Raw genomic sequence first — 22,134 nt, forward strand, 5'->3', positions numbered from 1 at the left:
TTTTTAGATTTTATTGAAAAAACACAAGCTGTCAACATGCCCGGGTTTCAGCACTTGTTTGTGCAGTTACAATGTCTCTTTCTTGGTTCAATAAAGGTTAAAAATATTTATTAAAAATAAATCGATATGGATGCATTCTTAATCGATCCATGAATTGCGCGACGTAATATTGCGATATATATCGCCGAATCGTTTTTTTTTTCGACACCCCTACTATCAATATAGAAACTATAGCACTGATTATTAGCATTAATAGCATTGAGAGTTCTTATTTGAACCACCAGGGGTCGCCTTTGGTTTGTCAATGCCTTGGCTCTACAAACCATTATTGCCAACACATAAATTGCATCTGTGCACTGGTTAGTTATTTACGTAATAATCTAAAACCAGTCTATTTCATCAGAATCTATGTGACTAAAAAAAAACTTAGTGGGACCTCTGGTGATGGTATCATTGAATTCTTTTCATTTGTCACAGTGCAGATAAACAGTGGTGGGGGAGGGTTTAAGGGGGCGCAGAGAGGGAAGCATTTGTAAAGATAAACAAGGTTCCAACCTACAGCATAAAAGAAGAGTCTGAACTCATTTAAACCATCTTTACTTCAGCAAATTCTCCAAAGCCTCTCAATGGCACTCTGGCCTGTGGTGAAGAGCACTCCAAAGAATGGAAAACATTCCAGAGTGAGAAAATTCCTGGTGACAAAGAACAACTTTAGCTGAGAAAGTTATTATCATCATCATCAAAAAGCTTCAACAAGAGGGGAGTCAGACATGGAGAATAAAATAAAAAAAACAATCTAGAAAGATTATTGATTACTGATGGGCCTAAAATGAATGTGTAATTGTTCACTCTTTGTACTAATATCTTATATAGATTATCTTTCTTGTTGATGCACTGCACTCAAGCTTGGTATTTCACAATAATGGGATTTCTCAATGAATCTTAGACTTCAAAACACATTTCAGAAGAAGAGGTTGTGATGTCCACGCGCACATGCACACACACACACGGGCGATTGTACCCTTAAGTAGTAGATGAATGGGATGTGGGAGAGTAATTGTGTCCCATGTGACTGAAATTAAAGTACTGACCTGGTTAGTTTCTGGCAGCAGTCAGAGTGGTTGGTGGAGATGGGCTGTTTTCCAACATTCACTTCATCTCATCTTCATTCATTCAGTTAAAACTAAGCATCAATTTACTGAAGAGGATTAGCGGTTGTGAAAATATATTTTTTTAAAAATCTGAGCCATGAGTGGAAAAAGGGGAAACAAAAATTCAAGTTAGAATTTAAAAAAGGCTTTTTTTAATTACAAATTTTCCATCTGTGTATTCTTATGACTTTTTTCATTTTCTATTGTTTTTTTTTTTTTTTTTTTTTTTCTTTTTCTTTAGCCCCTATTTAGGTGCACAGTTTTCTTTTTTATTAGCTTGCATGAAAGTATTTTTTTTTTTTTTTTTAATATACCCAAACAAAAATCAAAAGATAAAAACCAAGACAGAAAATAATAGAACAAAATTATAATAATTAAAATGTGTTTTACAATTCTGAGATTTTTTTTTTTTTTTTCTCTCACACTAATAGCTCTGATTTTTTTCTTATTTTTCTCCCCAGTGGCTCTAATCCTCAAATCAATTCATAGCCAAGAGGATTTTTAGAAATCTCATAAGTTTTTAATCTGATTTCATCCATCTATATTCATCCATTGAGTCATTTCACTTCTTGTGTTGTGGTAAAAGGTTGAACTGGCAAAACAAAAACAATTGGCGCTAACCATTGGTTTTTAACCAAGAAATCAAGAAAAAATAAATAAAGGTATATGGAGTACAGATAATAGTGTGAATCTGAATGATCCAAATCTCCCTTCAACACATACATGTATTTAAAAGACCATCATTAGAGGACCTGTGAAATAACATGTTTGTCTTCGTTTGAACTCTTGTGTTAAACTATTTTAATGAATTTTCCCAAAATAATAGAATTAGTTTAACTTCCACCTTAATGATCACTTCAGTAGTTCCTGGGGACAGATCTCCCTTGCACAGCATGAATAAATATAATAAAATCATGCATTGAACCTTCAGTTTTGTTGTATAGCAGTGGTTCCCACCCTTTTTTGGGGGGGGTCGTGACCCCATTTTCATATCACACATTTTTGGCGATTCCAGAGACATTTGATTTTCTTCCTAGAATTATTAGAATTATGTGTTGTTGTTGCCAGGATTAGTGCACAAAGTGACCAGATGCACCATTATTTTTCTAGATTCATATTTGAGAAAGTGAAAGTACAGAACACAGTTGTTTTAGATTGTGTGTGGTGTTATAATTTGATAAAAAAAAAAAATAATATCTTGTTATACTATCTCATTTATTTTTGCACATATTAGTCTTTAGTTGCTGTTTATATTTTCTAGTTGATTGTCATTATTTCATGTTTACATTGTTAGAGACAGCACAGTTCACAAGTCAAATTCCCATTAAAGTTGATTCTAATTCTGATTTTGATAATTTAGAAATATATATATAAATTCATTTTTAATGAGTATTTTTAATTAATCATTATTATTATGATCAATTACTAGACATTTCAAAGGACCCCATTTGAACACCAGGCGACCGCACATTGGGTCACGCCCCCAAGGTTGAAAAGGTAGGTTGTAAAGGCTGTCAATGACTGATTGTTTTGTGCTTCAGCTGTGATCTCTTAAGTAGTAACTCACACGCGTAAAGAATACAATCTGATACACAACAATGTTCCAATATCATTGATCTCTTTTGATTAAAAAATAAAAAAAATATGACTTTTCTATTCAAAGTGAGTCGTGAGCAGCCTGTGAAATATATAAATATCTCCATGAATTACAACATACTGCTATACGTCATCGTCAAATCCAGCAAAGAAAGACATTACTTGAAGCAATCAAAATTTCTGGGGTTTTCAATATAGGTGACGTAATGTGTATAATAGTGGATTGTTCCTTTAGGGGGGTTTGTTCTAAACACCAGGACGCTGCTGTTAGATGCTGCGGTCAGGTGTGCTGGTGCCCCCCCGGCTCTCTCAGAGGAGATGGTACAGTCCACATGCAGTTGCCGAGGAGCTTCCACTCGCCTCACTCCGTTAAACTGGCTGTTCGCCGGTGGAAGAACCGGAGGCTCCGCTGCTTTCCACAATGTTTCCGTCCTCTCACCGGGGTTTCCTCGGACCTCAGAGCGCGGTGGTGGTGTTCCACCTCCTGCTTGCCATTACAGGTGAGTCTTTTTTTATCCAGTTGTAGTTGTGTGCCTCCTGTCAACCCTTTATAAGTTTGGGAATGAGAGAAAAGCTTTCGAGCATCCTCAAGACATTTTTAGTCCGAAGAGTTGGTGTTCATGGTAGGGTTTATACGGTCTTATTTTAAGTTGTGAGGACTTAAACTGTGTTTTAACTTCACATTTGAACAACAACCACTACGGGCTGCCATAGTAACTGCCCCCTGTGTGGACTCCCACCACTAGCAGCACCCAAAACTGTCCCCTGGAACGTAGTAAAACACATGGACCTGCTGCTGCTGGTGCTGGTGTTGGTGTTGGGTGAATGTTTACCAACTTGTAGTCAATGCCACCAGCAGACACAGACAATGAAAATGGAGCTTCCCCCTCTGCCGCCTCCAGGTCGGGATGAGGGTCAGCCACCATGTGCCTGCAGTCAGGCCTCAGCACATTATGGGCTCATCAAGAAGTGGGCTCCAGTGAACCCACAAAGCTGCCTGCAAACTGTTGGACCTGTTTGCTTTTCATGCCTTGGTTGATGTAAATGTTTGCATCAAAACCACATTCAGATTAATTTCACATGGGATCTCATTAGGGCTGAACGATTTTGGAAAATATAATTGCGATTTTTTTTTTTTTTTTTTTTTTTTTAAACTTTTTTCTCCTCAATATTGCGATTTAATATGCGATTTAAAGGGCCTCTTGTCATGTATTTTCCAATGAACACAAGCAAGAAGTCAATCTGTTTCTTAATAAACCACTTCAGATGTATTTAAACTTAAAGTAAATACAAAATGTAAATTTTAAAGCACAGATTACAACAATAAAGCAAACAAATCTGTGGCTTTACCTGTTCAACATATCTCACTAACTTCACGTTTCATGAAACATGTGAACATGTGGACTGCACTTATTAAACACTATCTGAACTTAACAAAGCAGTACAAGTAACAAAATTAAAAAAAAATTGCAGCCTTTGCGATTAGAAAATCTCATTTTATGCAATTAACCATTCAGCCCTAGTTCTCAACCTTTTCAGCCTTGCAACCCCAAAAATAAAGGTGCCAGAGACTGGGGAGCCCTACTGTAGCAGGAGGTGGTTGAACACAGACATGAACAATGAAGAACAGTCATGTGGAGACAGGGCCATCTATAAGGGGGAATAAAGGGGAGAACTTTTTTTGGGGGGAGCATCCATAAAGTCATCAATATGATGGTCCATTGTTCTATGACTCTGATAATTTATCTTAAAAATATTCACTGTTATCCATCTATCCCATCATTCCATCTGTCATTAGAAATTGGTTAAAAGTTGCCAATTAAAGTGACCTAAAAAGTGGTTTAAAAAGGGTTCAAAGTGACAATATTGGCTTAAAAAGTGGCAGAAATTAGGGATGGGGTAGTTGGGGGTCTAGTAATTTGAAAAGTAGGAACAATTATTTTAAATTGGCAAATAATGACCATGACTAATCACGATTGTGGTTAAATTGGCAAAAAAAAAAAAAAAAAAAACATTAGCATGAAATATGGTATAGCAGAAATGCATTAAAAGGAGTAAAAATATGGCAAGAAAAAAATAATGAAAATCAGGGGGGGAAAATGGTTAAAAAAAAAAAAAAAATTGGGGAAAAATAGGCTCAAATTGTTAAAATAAAAACTTCTTTGTTCCTTGAAGGCATCTGGCGACCCCCTCCAAAGTGTCCTGACCCTAAAACCTCTTTATTATTAGATCAGTTTAATTACCTTTCTATAAAGCTTTTTAAACCCTGGTTTGTTAATCAGATTCACAGCCAATCAAACCTTCAGTTCTAGTTATCGGTCATGATTTAGTTGCCAGATCTGATGAATTACTTCTGTACACGGTTTCACTGTCCTAGTTTGGATGTGAACTGATTATATATTGATCAAATTAGTGCTTTCGTTGCTTTTTTTTTTCACAATTCTACACTGCTTGTATTTTTGATAGTATGAGTATGGTTGTTTTCCTGCTGTTAGCTCAGTCACAAAGCCACTCTCATTGCATTGAAGATTTAAAACGTGAAATAATAAGGACAATAATAATCATAAGGTGAGAGAGGGGAAAAGTAACATTTGTTTAGGTTGAGCTCAAACCCATAATAGACATTTGTTCAGTGTTAAACATCTGCACAAATACTTTTAATTAGGAGTTGACGATATCTCGATGCAGCCAAATTTTTTTCGCACGATCGATTAGCGATATGCTCGCGCTAAGTATTGATTTTTAATTTATTTTTCTTTTCAAAATCTTTTCTGCTTTTTCACTAAAATGTGCAGGTAGGTCTTCACAGAAATTTTGTAACTGTTTGTTGAAGGAACCAATATATTGTTTACTGGAATATTGCACTATAATGGTGTCACTGGAAGAAAACATATTCTTCACAGAAAGCACTATTGGAAATACTTATTCGTTTACATTGGTATGTTGACACTTATTTACAGAAAGGTTGCACTAAAATAGTCACTGTTCATAAGACACATTTTCAATTTATTGTCTTTCAGAGATATAAAATAAAAAATTGTATTTTTTCACTTAATCTTTTTTTTTATTGTTATGTCATAGATTATCGTAGATTGATTTCTGACCAATATATCGATAAATGCAGTATCTGCATATTGTAATCTTTGTATTGTGTATCGCATCATGAGGTACCCAGAGGTTCCCACCCCTACTTTTAATAGAAAACAACTGCTCTAACATCTGTGATTGTTCCATCTGTCATTTCATGAATTTCTAGTTTTAACTGTATATGTGTGACATAGAATATTGCTTTGACTTGATTTCTCACTTTTGAAAGCATTGAACGTTTAATTCTTTAATTTATTAATATTTTTCTAATAGTCACGTTCAATATATTGACCATGCTGCTGTTTGTGGTAAAATAACCAAAGTATCTAACTCTGCCAACACGGTTCTGTTCAGGTTACAGCTAAAGACTTCCTTTATAATAAATAATGTGTATATATATATATGTATATAGTTTCTTAATGTTGCCTCCTTTATTCAGCTCTCAAAGCTCTATCATTTTAAACACCTTAATTTGATTTCATATTTACCAAATAATCTGGTGTACTATCACGTACGGTAAATCTTGTTTGGACATGTGAATCGTTTTCCGGCCATTTAGTTTAGGCTAGTTTTATTCTTTTAAAAACAACAGAAGTTATAGAATACAATATTCTCTTCACATTTATTATGACTGACTTGATTGTGCACAGTTCATAAAAATCAAATCCCCAAACACATGACTTAATAGCCCAGCTCACTATGATGAAGCTGGTGATTTCTTGTTCACATTAGGCATTTTAAGCCTAAACGTATTCTGAGGTTATGCTGAGCTTGCATGTTTTCTTCATCCTACTCCTTATCTCCACAGCGCTGCCACTTCCACCTAAACACCATTTTTGGATTTCCACTTTTACCAAGACACGCTGGCCTCTTATTATTACACTTGCTGCCACATAAGTGGTGCATGTGAAGGTAATATTGACTGAAGTGGGAACGAGCGGCGAGCGAGCGTCCCCAAGGAGCAATGCGCCCTTGATGTCAGGATATCTCAGCACTTCTTTATGCCGTGTGTCAATAAAACACATTGATGAGTGAATGTGAAAAGCAAACTGAATGTATCTGAAGCTCTTTTTTAATTATTATTTTTTGGGTGGGGGTGGGGTTATGATTACGTCATTTAAAAATCATAGTTTTCATTCCATTGTCTCTAAAAAAAGTAAAAAGAAAAATGATAGTGTTGTAGATCGGTTGAGCACAACTTCAGAGAGACTCCTTGCTCTATTCACTTTTTTATTTTTATTCTAAGATGAAGGAAACGAGGGCAAGCTTATGTAAGTTTGTCGTCACGTTACCAATAAAAATTTCATACACTGGCTATACCTCTTTCATTACGTATTCAAGGGAGGGAAACGCTGCTGTCATTTAGTTTGACTCACTATGCTGTGTTGTTGAGTTTACTCAAATGTAGATGCGGAAAATATCTGCTCAGTGTTTCACATTTTGCTCAGCCTATTTAAAACCTTGTAGTTTTTCTTGTCAAAGTGAAACCTTTATTCATTATTCTCTTGGGTATTTGTTGTAACACACAGCATGATGCTCTAAATCAGCCATCTTTGTTTTCCCGTTCTACCCGACTCCTCCCTCATTTTGAGGAAAGTCTTAAAGGGTTCATTTATTAATTAACTTGAAAAGCTGAACCAATGGCAAACATTGGATTAAGGCTTTTAGATTTATATAAAACAAACAATAAATTCTCTCATAGGGGATGATAGTGTAGAAAATTGTAGATTTCAACCTCTCAAACTGTTCTTTATTTGAAATGCTCGGCATCATTTGTGCACCAAGCCTCAAATAAGCATGTTTATGGCCAATTTATTGCTGCTTTCAGAGAAGGTAGAATGAATAGGTCTCTGCATTGCCATGAATGCGACGATACGATATATTCCGATACTAAACCATGCAATAAACTTTGCGATATATCGGTACAAAATGGTATGAAATCCAATTTCTTTATTTTTTTCAAACTTGTGAAACCAAGGAAATGGTCACTAACCTTAATTCAAGTATAAAAAAACTTCTACAACAGATTGTGATTCTGGAAAGTTATTAAATAATTTTATTCTACATACATCTATAAAAGTGCCCAGTATGTTTTCTGAAAGTAAAGTTAAAATGTGTCGAGGAGTGACTCAAGTATTTTAACAAGGTCTGATGTGGTTCACTGACACCTAGTGACCATGCGTTTATGTTCTATGCATATGTTAGCACAATTAAATGTTTGTTTTTTGTTAAAAATATAATTAAAAAAAATCATTTATGACATTTTTTGGGATCGATATGATAATCGCGCTGTGAAATATCACGATATGTAGCTAAATTAATTTTTTTTCTTTCACCCTTTGTTCACTGTGTGCAGCAAGTGGCTGGTTTACATTAGCAGTGTATTGAAAGTACACAGTAGGCCTGAGACAATAATCAATCAATAAATCAACTGTAAGGTGTAGACAATTAGTGATAATGATAATATTAATGGGTTATTAATATTACATGAATTAAAAAGAGGTGCCACCTAGGATAGAGTTTAAAGTGTCATTAAAGTGAATTCTTGTCAAACTGTCTACTTTCCAATAACAAACCATATTATATTGCATGAACCACAGACAACTGGTAAAAGTATAAACATTTATGAATCAAACAAGTTAAACCTTTTTACACAATAACTAAAAAAGCGCTACGCTCACTAAGCTAAGGATGAATGCTCGAGTATATACAATTTAAAAGAAAGAAAGGAAACAGAGCATGGTTTCATTGTGTAGGTCTGTGCGAGATAACTATGAGATCAATATGGAGATGTGACTAAGTAATTTTAGGCCCAATTGGAATTTGAGATGCAGAGAGTACTTTGAGTTCTGATGAAGGAGTCTGTGGTCCGTCTCTGGCAGAGCGGGTTGGTGAGAAGAGTCTGAGGCCTTAAGGTGCAGTTCTGGACCATGGAGTGCATCCAAAGCGTCCAGTTCTGGACTTAGTCAGGCTTTCAGTTGGTTTCACAGCTGGTTTCACAGCTCGTTCTGAAGCAGCAGGTTTCCACTGGTTCTGGCTTGTGAGAGTTCTGACGGACCTGGTCCTTGTTCAGCTCATGCAGGCTTTGTTCTTGTGTTGCTTCAGTTGTTTAGTTCACAGCAGGTTTTTCTGGGGAGCGCGCAAGCTTAGTTAAAGCGTATTAAAGAAAAACACTGAGGTTACAAAGAAAATAAAAAGTACATCGCAACAGGGTGACTCAGCAACCCGCTCCGACAAAATTAAAAGATTTGCATTTTTGCGCTTGGTCTTCTAATGGTGATGACATACTATATCTGGGTTTAATCCATTACCATTGATTGATGTTTTTTGCGGCAGCCAATCAGATTGTTTTGGGTGATTTGTGGGATTGCTTATGGGTTTGTTCATGAGTGGATGAAAAGTTCTTTGGAAACTAAATTTGAAAATAACTCATAACAGTTATATTATAACCTTCAAAGTATGAAGATCATATTTTCCTGGTCAGTTTAACACTAAACATGATTTACTATTTGCAATGTTACTGGGAGATATTAAGAACACTTTCAACTGTAACTGTACTGTATGTAACCTTATTCTAAGGGTTTCCTGTGAATAAAAGAATTAATGAAGGCTTAGGAAAATACATTTCAAAATTGTTTAAAAAACTGTGACCACTTAAAATGTTTTCCTTGTTATTTCTTGGAGCAAAAGCACAGTGTCTATGTCTTGGTTCTTGGCAGGCAGGGGGAAGGCACACAGTTAAGTCATAAATTCCTTCTTAGCTTGTGAGAGAGAGGACAAATGGAGGTTCAATTCACTGTTCCTGTGGTTAAAAGGTGTGCTGTAGTATCTGTGACATGTCACAGACGCGTCTCCTACACAACCAATCTAATGACAAAAAAACTTTTTCAGCCTCGATTTATCACTGTGTGTCTTTCCTTGTTTCCCGCCTACAAACAGGCTGGATGACATCTTTCTCAGCACCTGTACACGGTTGTTCCATAGTGAACTCTCTCCGCGAATACAATAGACAATGATGACCTTGCGATAACTATACGATATATTTTGGAAAAGAAAAAAGACTGTTGGAAAAATAACCTGTTTATTTGACTTTAACTCTGGACATACATTACTCTGGGTTTGACCTTTTCAACTCAATCAGAGCCATATCCTCGACAACACATTTTGTGGCATTTTCTTTTAATAATGCAATATCTTGTCACACAATATATCGTCCCACCTCTAGTAATTAATAGGGGTGTGTATTGCCTGGCATCTGGCGATACGATTTGTATCCCAATCCATTGGTCGCGATACAATACGATGTATCCCGATATTTAAGTATAAGGCGATTATTGCGATTTATTTTTTATGTATATGACCGAAGAAACAATTAATCTGCAAATGTGTACACCTTCATAAGAACATTTTGTATGAAATATTTTATTTATTTTACATTCAAAACATTGGCTTTAACATGCCATGTGCCAGCAACTTAAAATAATGTGGCTTTTAAACCAACTTTGACTTTAGTGCAACTTAACTGAGGTACAGTATATACCTAGAACTACAAATAAATGCAGAAAGTTTGTACTTTCTTTTTAGATTTTTTTGAAAAAACACAAGTTGGTCAACATGTCCAGGTTTCAGCGTACTTCTTTGTGCAGTTACAATGTCTCCTGTAGTGGTCTCCTGGTTAGATAAAGTATATATGGATGCATTTTGAATCGATCCGAGAATGGCGCGAGGTAATATGGCGATATATCGCCGAATCGTTTTTTTTTCCAACACCCCTAGTAATTAATTGCTGCCTCCGATCCCCCACGTTCTCCAAATGTCATAAAAAGAGTTTAGCTTGCTTCTTATTTTATTAGGAGCAGTATTCAATGATTCACATCAAAATGAACGATTAAGAATGTTTTTAGGATTTTTGTCCACACTTCAGACACCAGTGTGTGAAAGCTCCTGCAGAACTAAAAAGAATCTATTGCAATCAGAAGTGTCCGAAACTACTGAAAAACTGAAAGGCGTGCCACGATTTTTGCCTCCCCCTAAAAATGTAATGTTGGTGAATTCAAATAGAATATGCACACAAGTCCATCATGTTTTATTCTAATAGGAATGATACTAATGACTTTTTTTTTTAAGGACGTGCCCTTTAACAATAGATTGGTCAGACTGAGCAGTTTCTGGCCAAACAACAATGTAACATTTGAAGTCTGTTGCCAAGCATTCGCAGCAGGTTTTGATGTATGAGGTTGTCTTCCTGCTGGCAGCTTGTTGCAATTAGCGATCTGGTTGTTAATATTTGGAAAAACAAAATATGATGCTGCATGGAGTGCAATCAGTACTGGGTCTGTGTATCAGGATACTGGTGAGACATTTCCCTCTGCCGTCTTTCATGCGTGACTTGGCTCTTCTCTCTCCTCCCTCTCAGCCTTCTCTCTTCTCTTAGCAATGATGTCATCATTATGTTGGCATATCTCTTCCCTTTTTTTTTTTTTCTTTTTTTTGCGAGTCTCGTTCTTCTCACATCCCGTTGACCTTCTTCAGCATCGAATGAAGCTACTGCTACAAAGACGAGCCATGCCACATTTCTGACAAGTGCAGGTGATAGAAAGTAGTTAATTATATTTGGACAAAATACATGGATGCTGCTTTTAATTTGTGAATCAGGATCAGGAGGATCAGAACTATCAAAACACTAATTCATAAATAGGAACGCTGAGTCACACAGTAGGCCTTGTACTATTTGATGAAGGGTGCGACGGCGTCTGTGGTGGAATAAACTTTTCATTCCGTTCTAAAACCCCACAGATGTCAGATGGTGCTGAAGTGGCATAGATATGATATTGAATTTAACCAATGACGTCACTGCAAACAGCAGAAACGCTTCTTTGACTGTGACACCGTCAGCACATTTTTCACTTCTCACTAAGTACTACAAGCATGACTGATGGTCCTGTTTGACATTGTCACATAGAAAATGTGATGTTTAACAGTCTGCATATTGTCGGGGTCAGGAAAGGGCAAGTTCCATTTAATGCTGCTGTAGTATTTGTGACTATGGTATGTGGGTTGTTTTTTTTTTTTCTCTGTTCAATTTATTGCCAGCATTTTATCGATATCAATTCAATAATTGTGAACAGTATTTACCAAACTATATCAACCTTGTTTTGGCTATGAAATTGATCTGAATGAAACTTAAAGCTGGGGTACTCAAATTATTTTCTTTAATTAAAAAAAAAGAATCTTATTATTAGCATCATATAGTATATTGTAAAAGTAATCATTTCTGAAAAAATGTGTCTGTGCCTTATAATTAAGTATTGTAGTTAATAAAACCCCGGAAGACAAAATCTTGGCAGTCACCCCCTCCAGCTCCAATCACAGGATTTAGAGAAAAGAGGGGTGAGAAGAGCCCACAAAGGAGCCTCCTCATTGGCTGCCGCGATGTATAGTGAAGCGTGTGCACGGTGCTAACGCGTAACCGTGACGATGACTTTTATTTTCGGCAACAAAATACGAACTAGGAGATGCTTGGATGCAACTTGAGACTATCAACCTATGCGTTTGCACTTCCAGAGGAGGAGACTGGGAGGGATTATCAGAGTGGGGGGCGGGTTCAAATTCAGCCATGCCCCTTTGTCATGGTTCAAGATTCAGGTATTGCAGCTTTAAATGTTAAATTTGTTTCCATTGTTACTTACATCAATGACTTTATTAATATTTCTACTGCAAACCTGGATTAAACCAAGCAAACACCAGTAGATTATTTGAAGTTTTGTTGAGATTATCCGTTTTCTGGGACTTTATTAGAGATTGTTTGTGGATTAAAATTTAAAAACTTCATGTTGCCTTTGAAATGAAAGCTTTACCCAGGATATTTTTGGCTTAACTTTTACATTATTGTAGCAAATATTGAAACTTTATTAATTTTAAAATCAACTAAGCTGTCCTATTCAACGCCTAAATAATTTTTTATATATGAACTTGGTTGCCTGATATTGTTGCTCGACTAAACAGTTAATTTTCAATGATTGGTTATTTTAAATTGCTTTATAATGATTTGCTCCAGGTTGTAAAGTTTTTATATTAACTTTTTTGCCTGCAACAGCTCATCTTTTTATCAACACAATCCTCAAATAGAATTTCACTTGATGTTTATTACGTTTTCCAATCGGAGTGTTTGTTGTGTGTCTTTAGCAGGTGTGTGGTGCAGTCAGGTGGTGGTGCCTAAGAGGGTCAGTGCTGTGCTGGGGAAGAACGTGACGTTGGAGTGCAGGGTGGAGGTCGGCACCAACCTCACGCTCACTCAGAGTTCCTGGGAGCGTCGTCTTCCCACTGGCTCCGTCACAGTGGCCGTGTACAACCCACTGCTGGGCACTTCCATTCCTCCAGAGTTTAAGGCCCGTCTGCATTTCCGCTCTCCTTCCTCTCACGACGCCACCATCGTATTGGGAAACGTTGGCTTTGCTGATGTCGGTATCTATACCTGTAAGGTCGCCACGTTTCCTCTGGGAAACACTCAGGCCTCCACCACAGTCAATGTGCTCGGTGAGTATGCGTGTGTCAGGGTATGTTTTCAGTTATTCATTTCAATTATGATCACAGTGACCAGCATTTTTTCCCAATTACAATTAAATGAATTTCTTTTAATCCTCTGAAAATCAATTTTAATTATATTCTCAATTACTAATGTTCAATTTAGGGATGTCCCGATATAAAATTTTCATTTGATACGATACCGATATTGCAGCCTTGCGTGTTGTCCGATATCGATATGATACGATATCAGCACGAATTATAGATACTTTTATTGCTTATTTTGTAGTGTGGAACAAAGTCAAACAGAGAACAATAGTCAGCAACAGTAGGTATGAGAAAAAGTGACCCATTTATTATTAACCAATTGGTTACATACATTTTAACCTTCAACATAATATCTATAGTATTCTACAATTGAATAAATATAATATAATATATATCTGAGATTTTAGATGCAGTTTGATAAAATCTGATATTCGTTTTCTGGCTGATATCGGACCGATATTCGGTATCGATATCGGATTGGGACACCCTAGTTCATTTACAATTAATCACTATTACTGAGCCTGAAATAAATAACCTAATTAAAGTTAACCTTCCTCTTGTGTTAGCTTTCTGTTAGCATCTCTTATGATAACAGGTCCTAAATCAGCTGTAAAATAAACTAAAAATAAATATCTAACATCTAATGTTACCTTGTTAGGCTTCCTAATTATTGAAAATATAGGTTTTTATTATTTTATTTATTTATTTTTAAATGGTAAAATGTTGGAATGCTTGATATGAAACATATTTTAATAATTTATAACTACATATGTGTAGAACCGTACTAAGAACTCTAACATGGTTCCCCAGTTAAATTATAATTGACAATTTTTATAGAATTTTCATGGCAATTACAATTACAAAGTCAAAACTGTATTTAAACTTAATTACAATTTGATTACGACGGCAACAGATTTTTAAATTTAAAATTATGATTTTGATTAATTATCAAATACACAATTACAGTTATAATTGACCCCAACCCTAGCATATGTTGTGTCAATCAAAACAAGTGTTTTTTATTCCATTCCCTCTTATTTCTATGGTGTCTTCTTCTCTCTGTGATTTCCAGTGGAGCCAAAGGTCTACGTCTCTGCCGGCTCCACTGCCCTGATCGATGGTGGTAATGAAACCGTTGTGGCTACCTGCATCGCTGAGCGAGCTCGGCCCCCTGCCGAGGTATCATGGGAGTCCAACCTCTTCGGCCAATCAGAACTTCAGCTATTCGATGACGTCAACGGCACAACCAGCACACAAGTCCGCTACATCTGGCAACCGACCCGGCACGTTCAAGGCCACGCTCTTACCTGTGTGGTTCGCCACCCAGCTCTCCAGAATGACTTCAGGATCCCCTACCAGCTCTATGTGCAGTGTAGGTATTCCATCAGGGGCAGTTTACAAAACGTATCAGATTTAATGCCAGATAAGAAATTAATATTTTATACTTATAATGCTGGTGCAGTATAATCACCCTTTGTTTTGTAACCTAATTATAATTCCACAAAATCTAGCACTTTTTTTACTGGTGCACCAACATAAATAATGACGGTAGGAGAAAAGGTAATAACGTCACCAAATAATAGTTTCAAATCTTCATTCATATTTTATACACATTTTATTACTAGGCTAATGTCTTAACTGTAATGTGTGATGGCAAAATTGATTAATTATATTTACTCATATATTTTCTCATATGCTTTCTCATATATTTGATCTTATTCAAATATAATGTCTTAAGTTGTATACTTTCCATGTCTTTTGTCTTCCTCTTTCTGGAAGGTTGGTTAACTCGCTCTCCCAATACACATCTTTATCAAAGGCCAGACACGATGACTTCCACACACACACGCGCACACTCTCTCTCATACACACCCATTCACACTCTACCACACACACAACACACGCACACACACATTTCTACGCTCATCTGCGAAATGACCCCCTCTCTGCTTTTCCTTTGAACTGACCCCCTGTCTCTCTGCCTTTGCATTCTCACCTCTTCGGGGGGTGGGGGTAGGAAGTGGAAGTGGGGTACAAATGTGTGTGAAAGGAACTTTTGGGCTCTCTCTCGCTCTTTGCGCTTCTCCTCTGGCCAGAGGAGACCACCTCTTTGTCTATCCCTCTTTGTACCTTTTTATTTAGTTTATTTAAATCATTTTTTATTACTTCATCATCTCTCCTGTCTGGTCTTCATCATTTATCACCGCAGAGTGTGTTTTCAAGTCAAAGGCGAGGTAACTGTAAATTTCACCGTAACAAATGTCTATGGTTACTTTTTCCCTCGCATCAAATTAGAGTATTGCCAACTTGCAGGCACCCTGAGGAGGGAGACTATACAATCCATAGCACCGTTATTTTGAACTTTTTTAATCTTAGTAAAATCATTTTTATAGAGAAATTAAAGAGTCTTCTCTGCCCTTAGTTTTACAAATATGATCATGACAGCTGAAGACCATCCTGATGTTTTTTTGAAACAATTTCTCCAATCTAAATAGTTTTAAATTCCCTTCTTTCAACAGATGCTCCTGACATTTCTGTTGTGGGATACGATGGCGACTGGTATGTGGGTCGTGAGAATGTTCAAATGACGTGTAAAGCAAACTCGAACCCACCAGCTCATCACTTCAGATGGATCAGGTGTGTGTCTGCCGAACACTTCAAGAACACCAATGACATTAATCTGAATTGTCTACTGACTCCTAATGAGCATTGTTTTTGCTGATTCATTATTTGAATCTTCTTTGAAAAGTTCAAACCTGACTTTCAATGATTATTTTTGACAGAGGTGCATAAATATCAAAATATTTGACGTCTGAAACATTTGTGTCTCCCAGATTGGACAGAGAAATGCCGGAGGGTGTAGAAATGATAAATAACACCCTGCTCTTCCTGCGTCCCCTTCAGCGCAATGACTCTGGGGTTTACAGGTGTGAGGTTGCCAATGACATCAACCTCCGCAGTCGAGACGTGCGCATTCTCATACAAGGTGAGCTTAAGAGCACACACGCCAGAACACAGCTGACTCCTGTGGCTTCAGCTTCCCTGAGGAAGCATTGTGCATGTGTGAGCGTTACAGAGGGTATCACAGCCTGTGACATTGTCCTTCCAGCTGAAATGTGACACTGGATCTCTTTTACCCATTCTGTACATACCATCTGTCAAGCAGAGTGGGAAGTCCAGCCTTAGTGCATGCCCATTAGTATCAGGTTTGGGAATTCTTTTTTAAAGGCATTCGTACATTGAGACGCTGCAAATTTAGCCTCTTTTAAACTCCCTTTAATTGCTATGTCTCGTTGGCCTATGAGTGTGCATGTTTTGTCCCTCTGCACGATAAGCATGCTCTAGTTTCTCTGAATCGGTTGTTTGTGAAGGCCCTCTGTCTGCATGATATTTGGATCAGGACCTGGAATTCTTTTCTCTCTTTCTTTCTCTCTCAAAATCTTCCTGTGTTCTTCCTATTCCTGCATGTGTCGTGGTGAGAGGCGAAAGCCTGCAGCCTCACTGTGAGATGATGTCCCAGATTCATGAAACATTAACCAGTCCTTTTCAACTGGTATTTATAATTTATAAACCATGTTTCATCTTCCTGTGGGAGGACCCATATGGGTGTTCCCGAGCTTACACATGTTGGTAATTTCTTTATTGTGCTGTGTCTGTGCTCATGTCAGGTCAGTGGCCCTGCATCGACTCTTTTTCTACTTGAACTGCAAACAAACGGGAGTTAAGAAGTGTCATCTTTCAGATGGGAATAATTGCATCACATCAAGTGGGAAATTGTAGCATCATTAAATCTTTTAGTCTCTAGTGCCTCCAACTCAACATGAATAAAGATGTTAGCTCATCTTTTTGTCACCAGGATCATTTTTCCTCTCCATATTGTTTTTAAAAATCATGTTGTAAATTTGATTTGAATCACATTTAAAACCAATGATTATACAACTAGTACTGTTAGTAACTTGTACCCATTTGGTACAGGTTGGGGTAAAGTTAGTAAGTTGTCAGTTTCAGCTCTGTGGTAGAAATCTTGACGAGTTTTAGCTTAAAATGAAAATCTTAAAACTGAGGCCGTTAAACACTTTATTATAGGGTTTTTCAAACTTGGAGTCTTCTGAAATGTCTAGTAATTGATAAAACAAATTAATTAATAATTAAAATGTTGTTTTTTATTTTAAGTTATTGTTCTTTTATCAAATTAAAACACAATTTTAAACAAAAGTATTTTATATTTTCACTTTTGTAAAATATAAATCTACTTCAAATAAAATGCAGTATAAAAATATCTGAACTGGCGCAACTTGTCACTAATCCTGGCTACTCTGTATAACAAACATGATCAAAAAACAAATTCTAGAAAATAAAAGCCTCTTTGGGGTCGCCAGAAATCTGTGATGTCAAAATGGGGTCACGATCCAAAAAAGGTTGGGAACCACTGATTTAATACAATTCGGCAATGCTCACAGTTAAAGACCTTTAACATTTAGAATGCATCTATTTCACTCCAGAATGAACAGGAGAACAGTTAGCGTTCCGCCTTTTTCAGTCGCTCCCTAAGAAAGAAACGAACCGTAAAAAGTCGAGGACGTGTCATATTTATGAATCAACCTGTTATTGCGTTAAAATTAGAATTCCGTGTTTATTTAAAGCTGACGTTTCTTTGATTTAATTCAAACCCAGATTGTGATTGGTCCAGTGGATATATGTCACACTTCATAGTGACTGTCTTTCCTTGCTTGGTCTGTACACCATAGTGTAGTTGTTTTTGTCAGCCTGCTCCCTTCCTAGCAACATGCTGGTGTAGTTGGCATTGACATTTTCTGCTTCTGTCCATTTCTCCCCCTCACCCTCCTGTCCCCCCCCTCACCCTCTTTGTCCCCCTTCCTTCCATTAGATCCTCCCACCATGCCTTCCACCATTACTGCTCCTGTCCTAACCGGCTCCTCTCCTTCCTCTTTTGTGGATGAGAAGGGCCTTGTCCTTCTGAGCTCCCCGACACTCCAAGCCCTACCTGAAAGTAATCTTGGTTCCATTGTGGGCGGGGCTGTGGGAGGGGCTTTGTTCCTGCTACTGCTGTTGTCTCTGGTTGGTGTGTGCTACCTGCGGAAACAGCAGACGGTTCACGGAAGCTACTACACCAAGCAGTACCTGGGCCCCAATGACCTCCAGAAGGCCCCCACCACCCAGCATGAGCTCCACCCTACCAAAGCTGGCTGCAGCTCCCACCAGCACGACCACGACCGGGAGGAATGGGGAGGCTGCCAGCTGAAACAGGAGAACGACCATGGCCACCACAGCAATTTCAATGGAGAAGAGTATCCTATAAATGGATATACAAGAGCAATGAGGGAAAGCGGTCGCCACAACCATCAGCAGAATCGTCTCCATGAACACAAGCAGTATTCCAGTCCACAACAGCCCAGACCTGCCAGATATGCTCATTCACCTAAACCCCGTCAAAACGGCACCCCCTACATGTCAGACGACTGCTACGATAGCGGGCCTGATGGGGATTACGTGTCCCACACAGATGGCTCAGTCATCTCACGTAGGGAGTGGTACGTTTGACAAGCTCTGGGTCTGCAGGAGCAGATTTACAGGCGAAATAGAAACTTTTGTTATTTAAACTAGGAAAAGACTTAGTTTTTTTTTTGTCTTAGATGCGCACACACTGTCGATCTACTATGTAGTAACTTTATTCTATCAGAGCGTTCTGGTTGACACTTGAGTTGTTGTTTCTAATGTGAATAGAACCTGGATTGTGTAACGTGATGGACACTTAACATCTACAGTGGGACGAAGGTGGCCGTGTATCGGGTGTCTGTTGGACTTTTGAACGCTTTGATGTTTGAGCGTTTGCTGCCTTATTACAATAACTGCCACAAACTATGTACCATTAATGTCTTGTAAAGTAGACCAGAGGGCTTTGAGCTCCCTTAAAGCTACTGTACAGGGAACAGGTTTTCTTTGTAAAAGGATCACAACCTACTTTCTATTTGATAACATAACCAATACCTGTCAGTTTAAAATCCTTGGGCTTATTTGGATGTTTGAGATTAAGCAGTAGCTCACGACTGAAGGTAATTTCCTTAAAAATTCCTGATCATTGCCCCTTATTCTAACCAACAGAGCAGAGCCAAACATTTTGTTTCCTACAAAATTTCCTTTATGTGAAACACGCTTTATCATTTACCACAAGAACATTTATCCTCCAACTTCTCTGCTTTCCTCTGGAGCGTTGGTGGTAGTTGTGAGAGATTGAGTGAGTCGATACAGGAGGTCTGCATGTGAGTGTCCCAATAGCGTTGACATCTGAAAAATCCAAATTTGTCCAAGCAGGAGTAGAGTTTCAGCTTTGTTAACCTGGTTGTTACACCACATCCCGAAACGTCGGCCTGTCATCTTTGATAACAGATAAGGCAAATTGAATGCTGGCACCAAACCAGGAATGTAAAGTTGTAATGAGCAGCGGCATTGTTTAAAGCTGGCTAGTGTATGGCAGCTACCATACACTGGCCTCCCAGCCACAAAGTATTTACTACACAAAGGAATCATTGAGAAGTTGTACAGTCTCCTGCTTCCAGTTGCTGAGAGTCTAACTTCACAAGCCCAAATAATCCGTAGAAATGAGACGTGTCGTAATCCAAGGTGCCAATAGGTTTAGGGCTCTTGGTTTTTTGTTTTGAAATATGAAGTTAGTTGTGATCTGCTGCCGTTCTTTTTGTAGATAACGTATTTTATCAGTGATTGATCTTATACAACCTGAGGTGATCTGCACTCCAACTTTGGACAGGACGGGTATTAACTGTACTTTGGTGAACTCATCTTGAACTTGAACTGTATTTAATTGCCTACACGGCAGTGATGAGTGAAGAACTGTGAAGTAACTGTATACATGTCGGTATTATTGGGTTGAAAAATCCCTGGGACCTATTAGTTGAAGATAATTTATTGGTTTATTTACAGAAAAAGGACTGATTCCATGGAGGAAATTCCTTTATGTGCTCAATCGGTCGATACAAGCCAACATTATAGTGTGGTCTTCTCTGTATGACTATGTTGACAGTGTTTTACATTAGTAATACTGACTAGGTAACTGATCATTAGATGGTATCAATAGCTGATGTTGTATACAGGGTGTTCTAGGTGAAGTAGAAAAGAAAAGAAACTTGGATTAGTTATCCAAACAAATAAGTAAAATTGCTTTTGTACTGAACTGTTAGGGTGAATTATGTTTTGTTTTGTTAATCTTACTCCCTTTTTTAAAACCACACATTTAAACCAAACTGTGATGATGGTGATTGAGATAGTTTGTTCTTCTTAAACAGTTTTTTTTGTTGAGTTTTTTTCTAAAAAAAAAAAAAATCTGTATTTTTAAAGCTGTTGGTTTCATTCATGACACTTTTTATTAATGTTTTTTTGTTGGTGTTACAATACAAATGTGTGTTCATGTCAGTTGAAGAACAGAGGAAGACTGATGTATCAATGTGTCAAGTACATCCATCAAATTCTATCTTGAGGGTATTTTTGCAGCTAAAAGTGTTTGAGGTGAGCCATCCCTTTAAATATTTTGCCCGACATTGGTAAAACAACTTGATTTTGGAGAAGTGGCTAAGGTTTTTTTTTTTTTTGCACTCCAGGGCGCTTAGACTTGAATCCACAAAACGACAGAAGTACACCAGTATATATATAAACCTTACTCGTGTTTGCTTCTATGCACTAAGAAGGAAGTTCCTCCAATCGATAACACTTTTTGCTTGGCTCGTCGGTTTCCAGCGCGGCCACCTGGATTAATGAAATTGTTTTGTACTGTGACATTTTGTATAGCGATCAGTCATCAATATTCTCACCTTGAATAACGTCTTCACTTTGTGTTTAAATTAATACTAGTGCCTTAGATACGTAGATGAAATGTACGACTTGTTTACTAATGAATCTAAGAGCCTGTTTTGAATTGATCACGACATTCATTGTTTTGAGGATTTTGTGCCATACAGTATTCACTTTTCCCTCCCAGTTCACATAAACATTAGTGACAGTATTTAAATATGTTGAGGCATGAAGAGAAAAAGAAAAACACATTAAGAAAACTTGAATCTTTTGAGTTATCTGCTTCACTGGTTTCTGTCAGTGAAGAGTCACTGTTGTTTACGTTGTGAGCAAAAATGCACTTTGTGATCATGTTTGTAAATACAGAGCAAATTGTACGTTTCTGGAGAAGAGGGACACGTTTATGTGGCTGACGGCAGTGAAGCGTTTTTCTTTGTCAGCATTCTTTTGAGATACTTCAGTTGAATAAAGCACCTTAGCACCTGTGAATTCTTCTCTTTGGAGGTTTTTGATCTCGCTGTTACTCCCGACAGCTCAGTCTCTGCTTCTTTGTTCATCCATAAATGACATCATCTCTATCTCCCCAACGTGTAACGCTGCATAACATCCCCCACACACACCCTCCCAGTCCAGTTCGCATATGTGGGACACCACTGATGATGTAATCTAAAATACTTTTTCCTTCACTGGCTCATTTTGCACTTTTTATAGATGGAAGGAGGGAAAAAAACAATTTAGGACATTAATGCTTTTGCCACTTGTTTAAACACTCCTGGTATGTCCGTGGTGACAGGGAGACCCGGCTCATTCTGTGCTTTGTGTGTGGACAGAAAAGGCCTCGTTCCACCTCAAGCTTCCCTCCTTTGTGAATCTGCCGCCCTCCCCACCCCAGTGCCTCTCTCCC

The 22,134-nt window shown here is 37.6% G+C and overlaps 1 protein-coding gene across 3 annotated transcripts in view; it reads left to right on the forward strand.

Moving 5' to 3' along the window:
* Positions 1-3,111: 3,111 nt before the first annotated feature.
* nectin3b (nectin cell adhesion molecule 3b) overlaps positions 3,112-22,134 on the forward strand; it is a 30,285-nt gene continuing 11,262 nt past the window's right edge. Inside the window, exons 1-6 of one of the 3 annotated variants that reach the window (XM_028467571.1) lie at positions 3,112-3,247; positions 13,020-13,370; positions 14,479-14,778; positions 15,926-16,043; positions 16,241-16,392; positions 18,295-21,719. In XM_028467571.1, the coding sequence (XP_028323372.1) occupies positions 3,169-3,247; positions 13,020-13,370; positions 14,479-14,778; positions 15,926-16,043; positions 16,241-16,392; positions 18,295-18,968 (1,674 nt within the window). In that variant the 5' untranslated portion in view covers positions 3,112-3,168 and the 3' untranslated portion in view covers positions 18,969-21,719. Of the gene's footprint in view, positions 3,248-13,019; positions 13,371-14,478; positions 14,779-15,925; positions 16,044-16,240; positions 16,393-18,294; positions 21,720-22,134 lie in introns of those variants that run through there. The other 2 variants (XM_028467572.1, XM_028467573.1) reach the window with 2 other exon arrangements.

This window comes from Gouania willdenowi, chromosome 14, assembly GCF_900634775.1.
Source record: "Gouania willdenowi chromosome 14, fGouWil2.1, whole genome shotgun sequence".
Lineage (NCBI taxonomy): Eukaryota > Metazoa > Chordata > Actinopteri > Blenniiformes > Gobiesocidae > Gouania > Gouania willdenowi.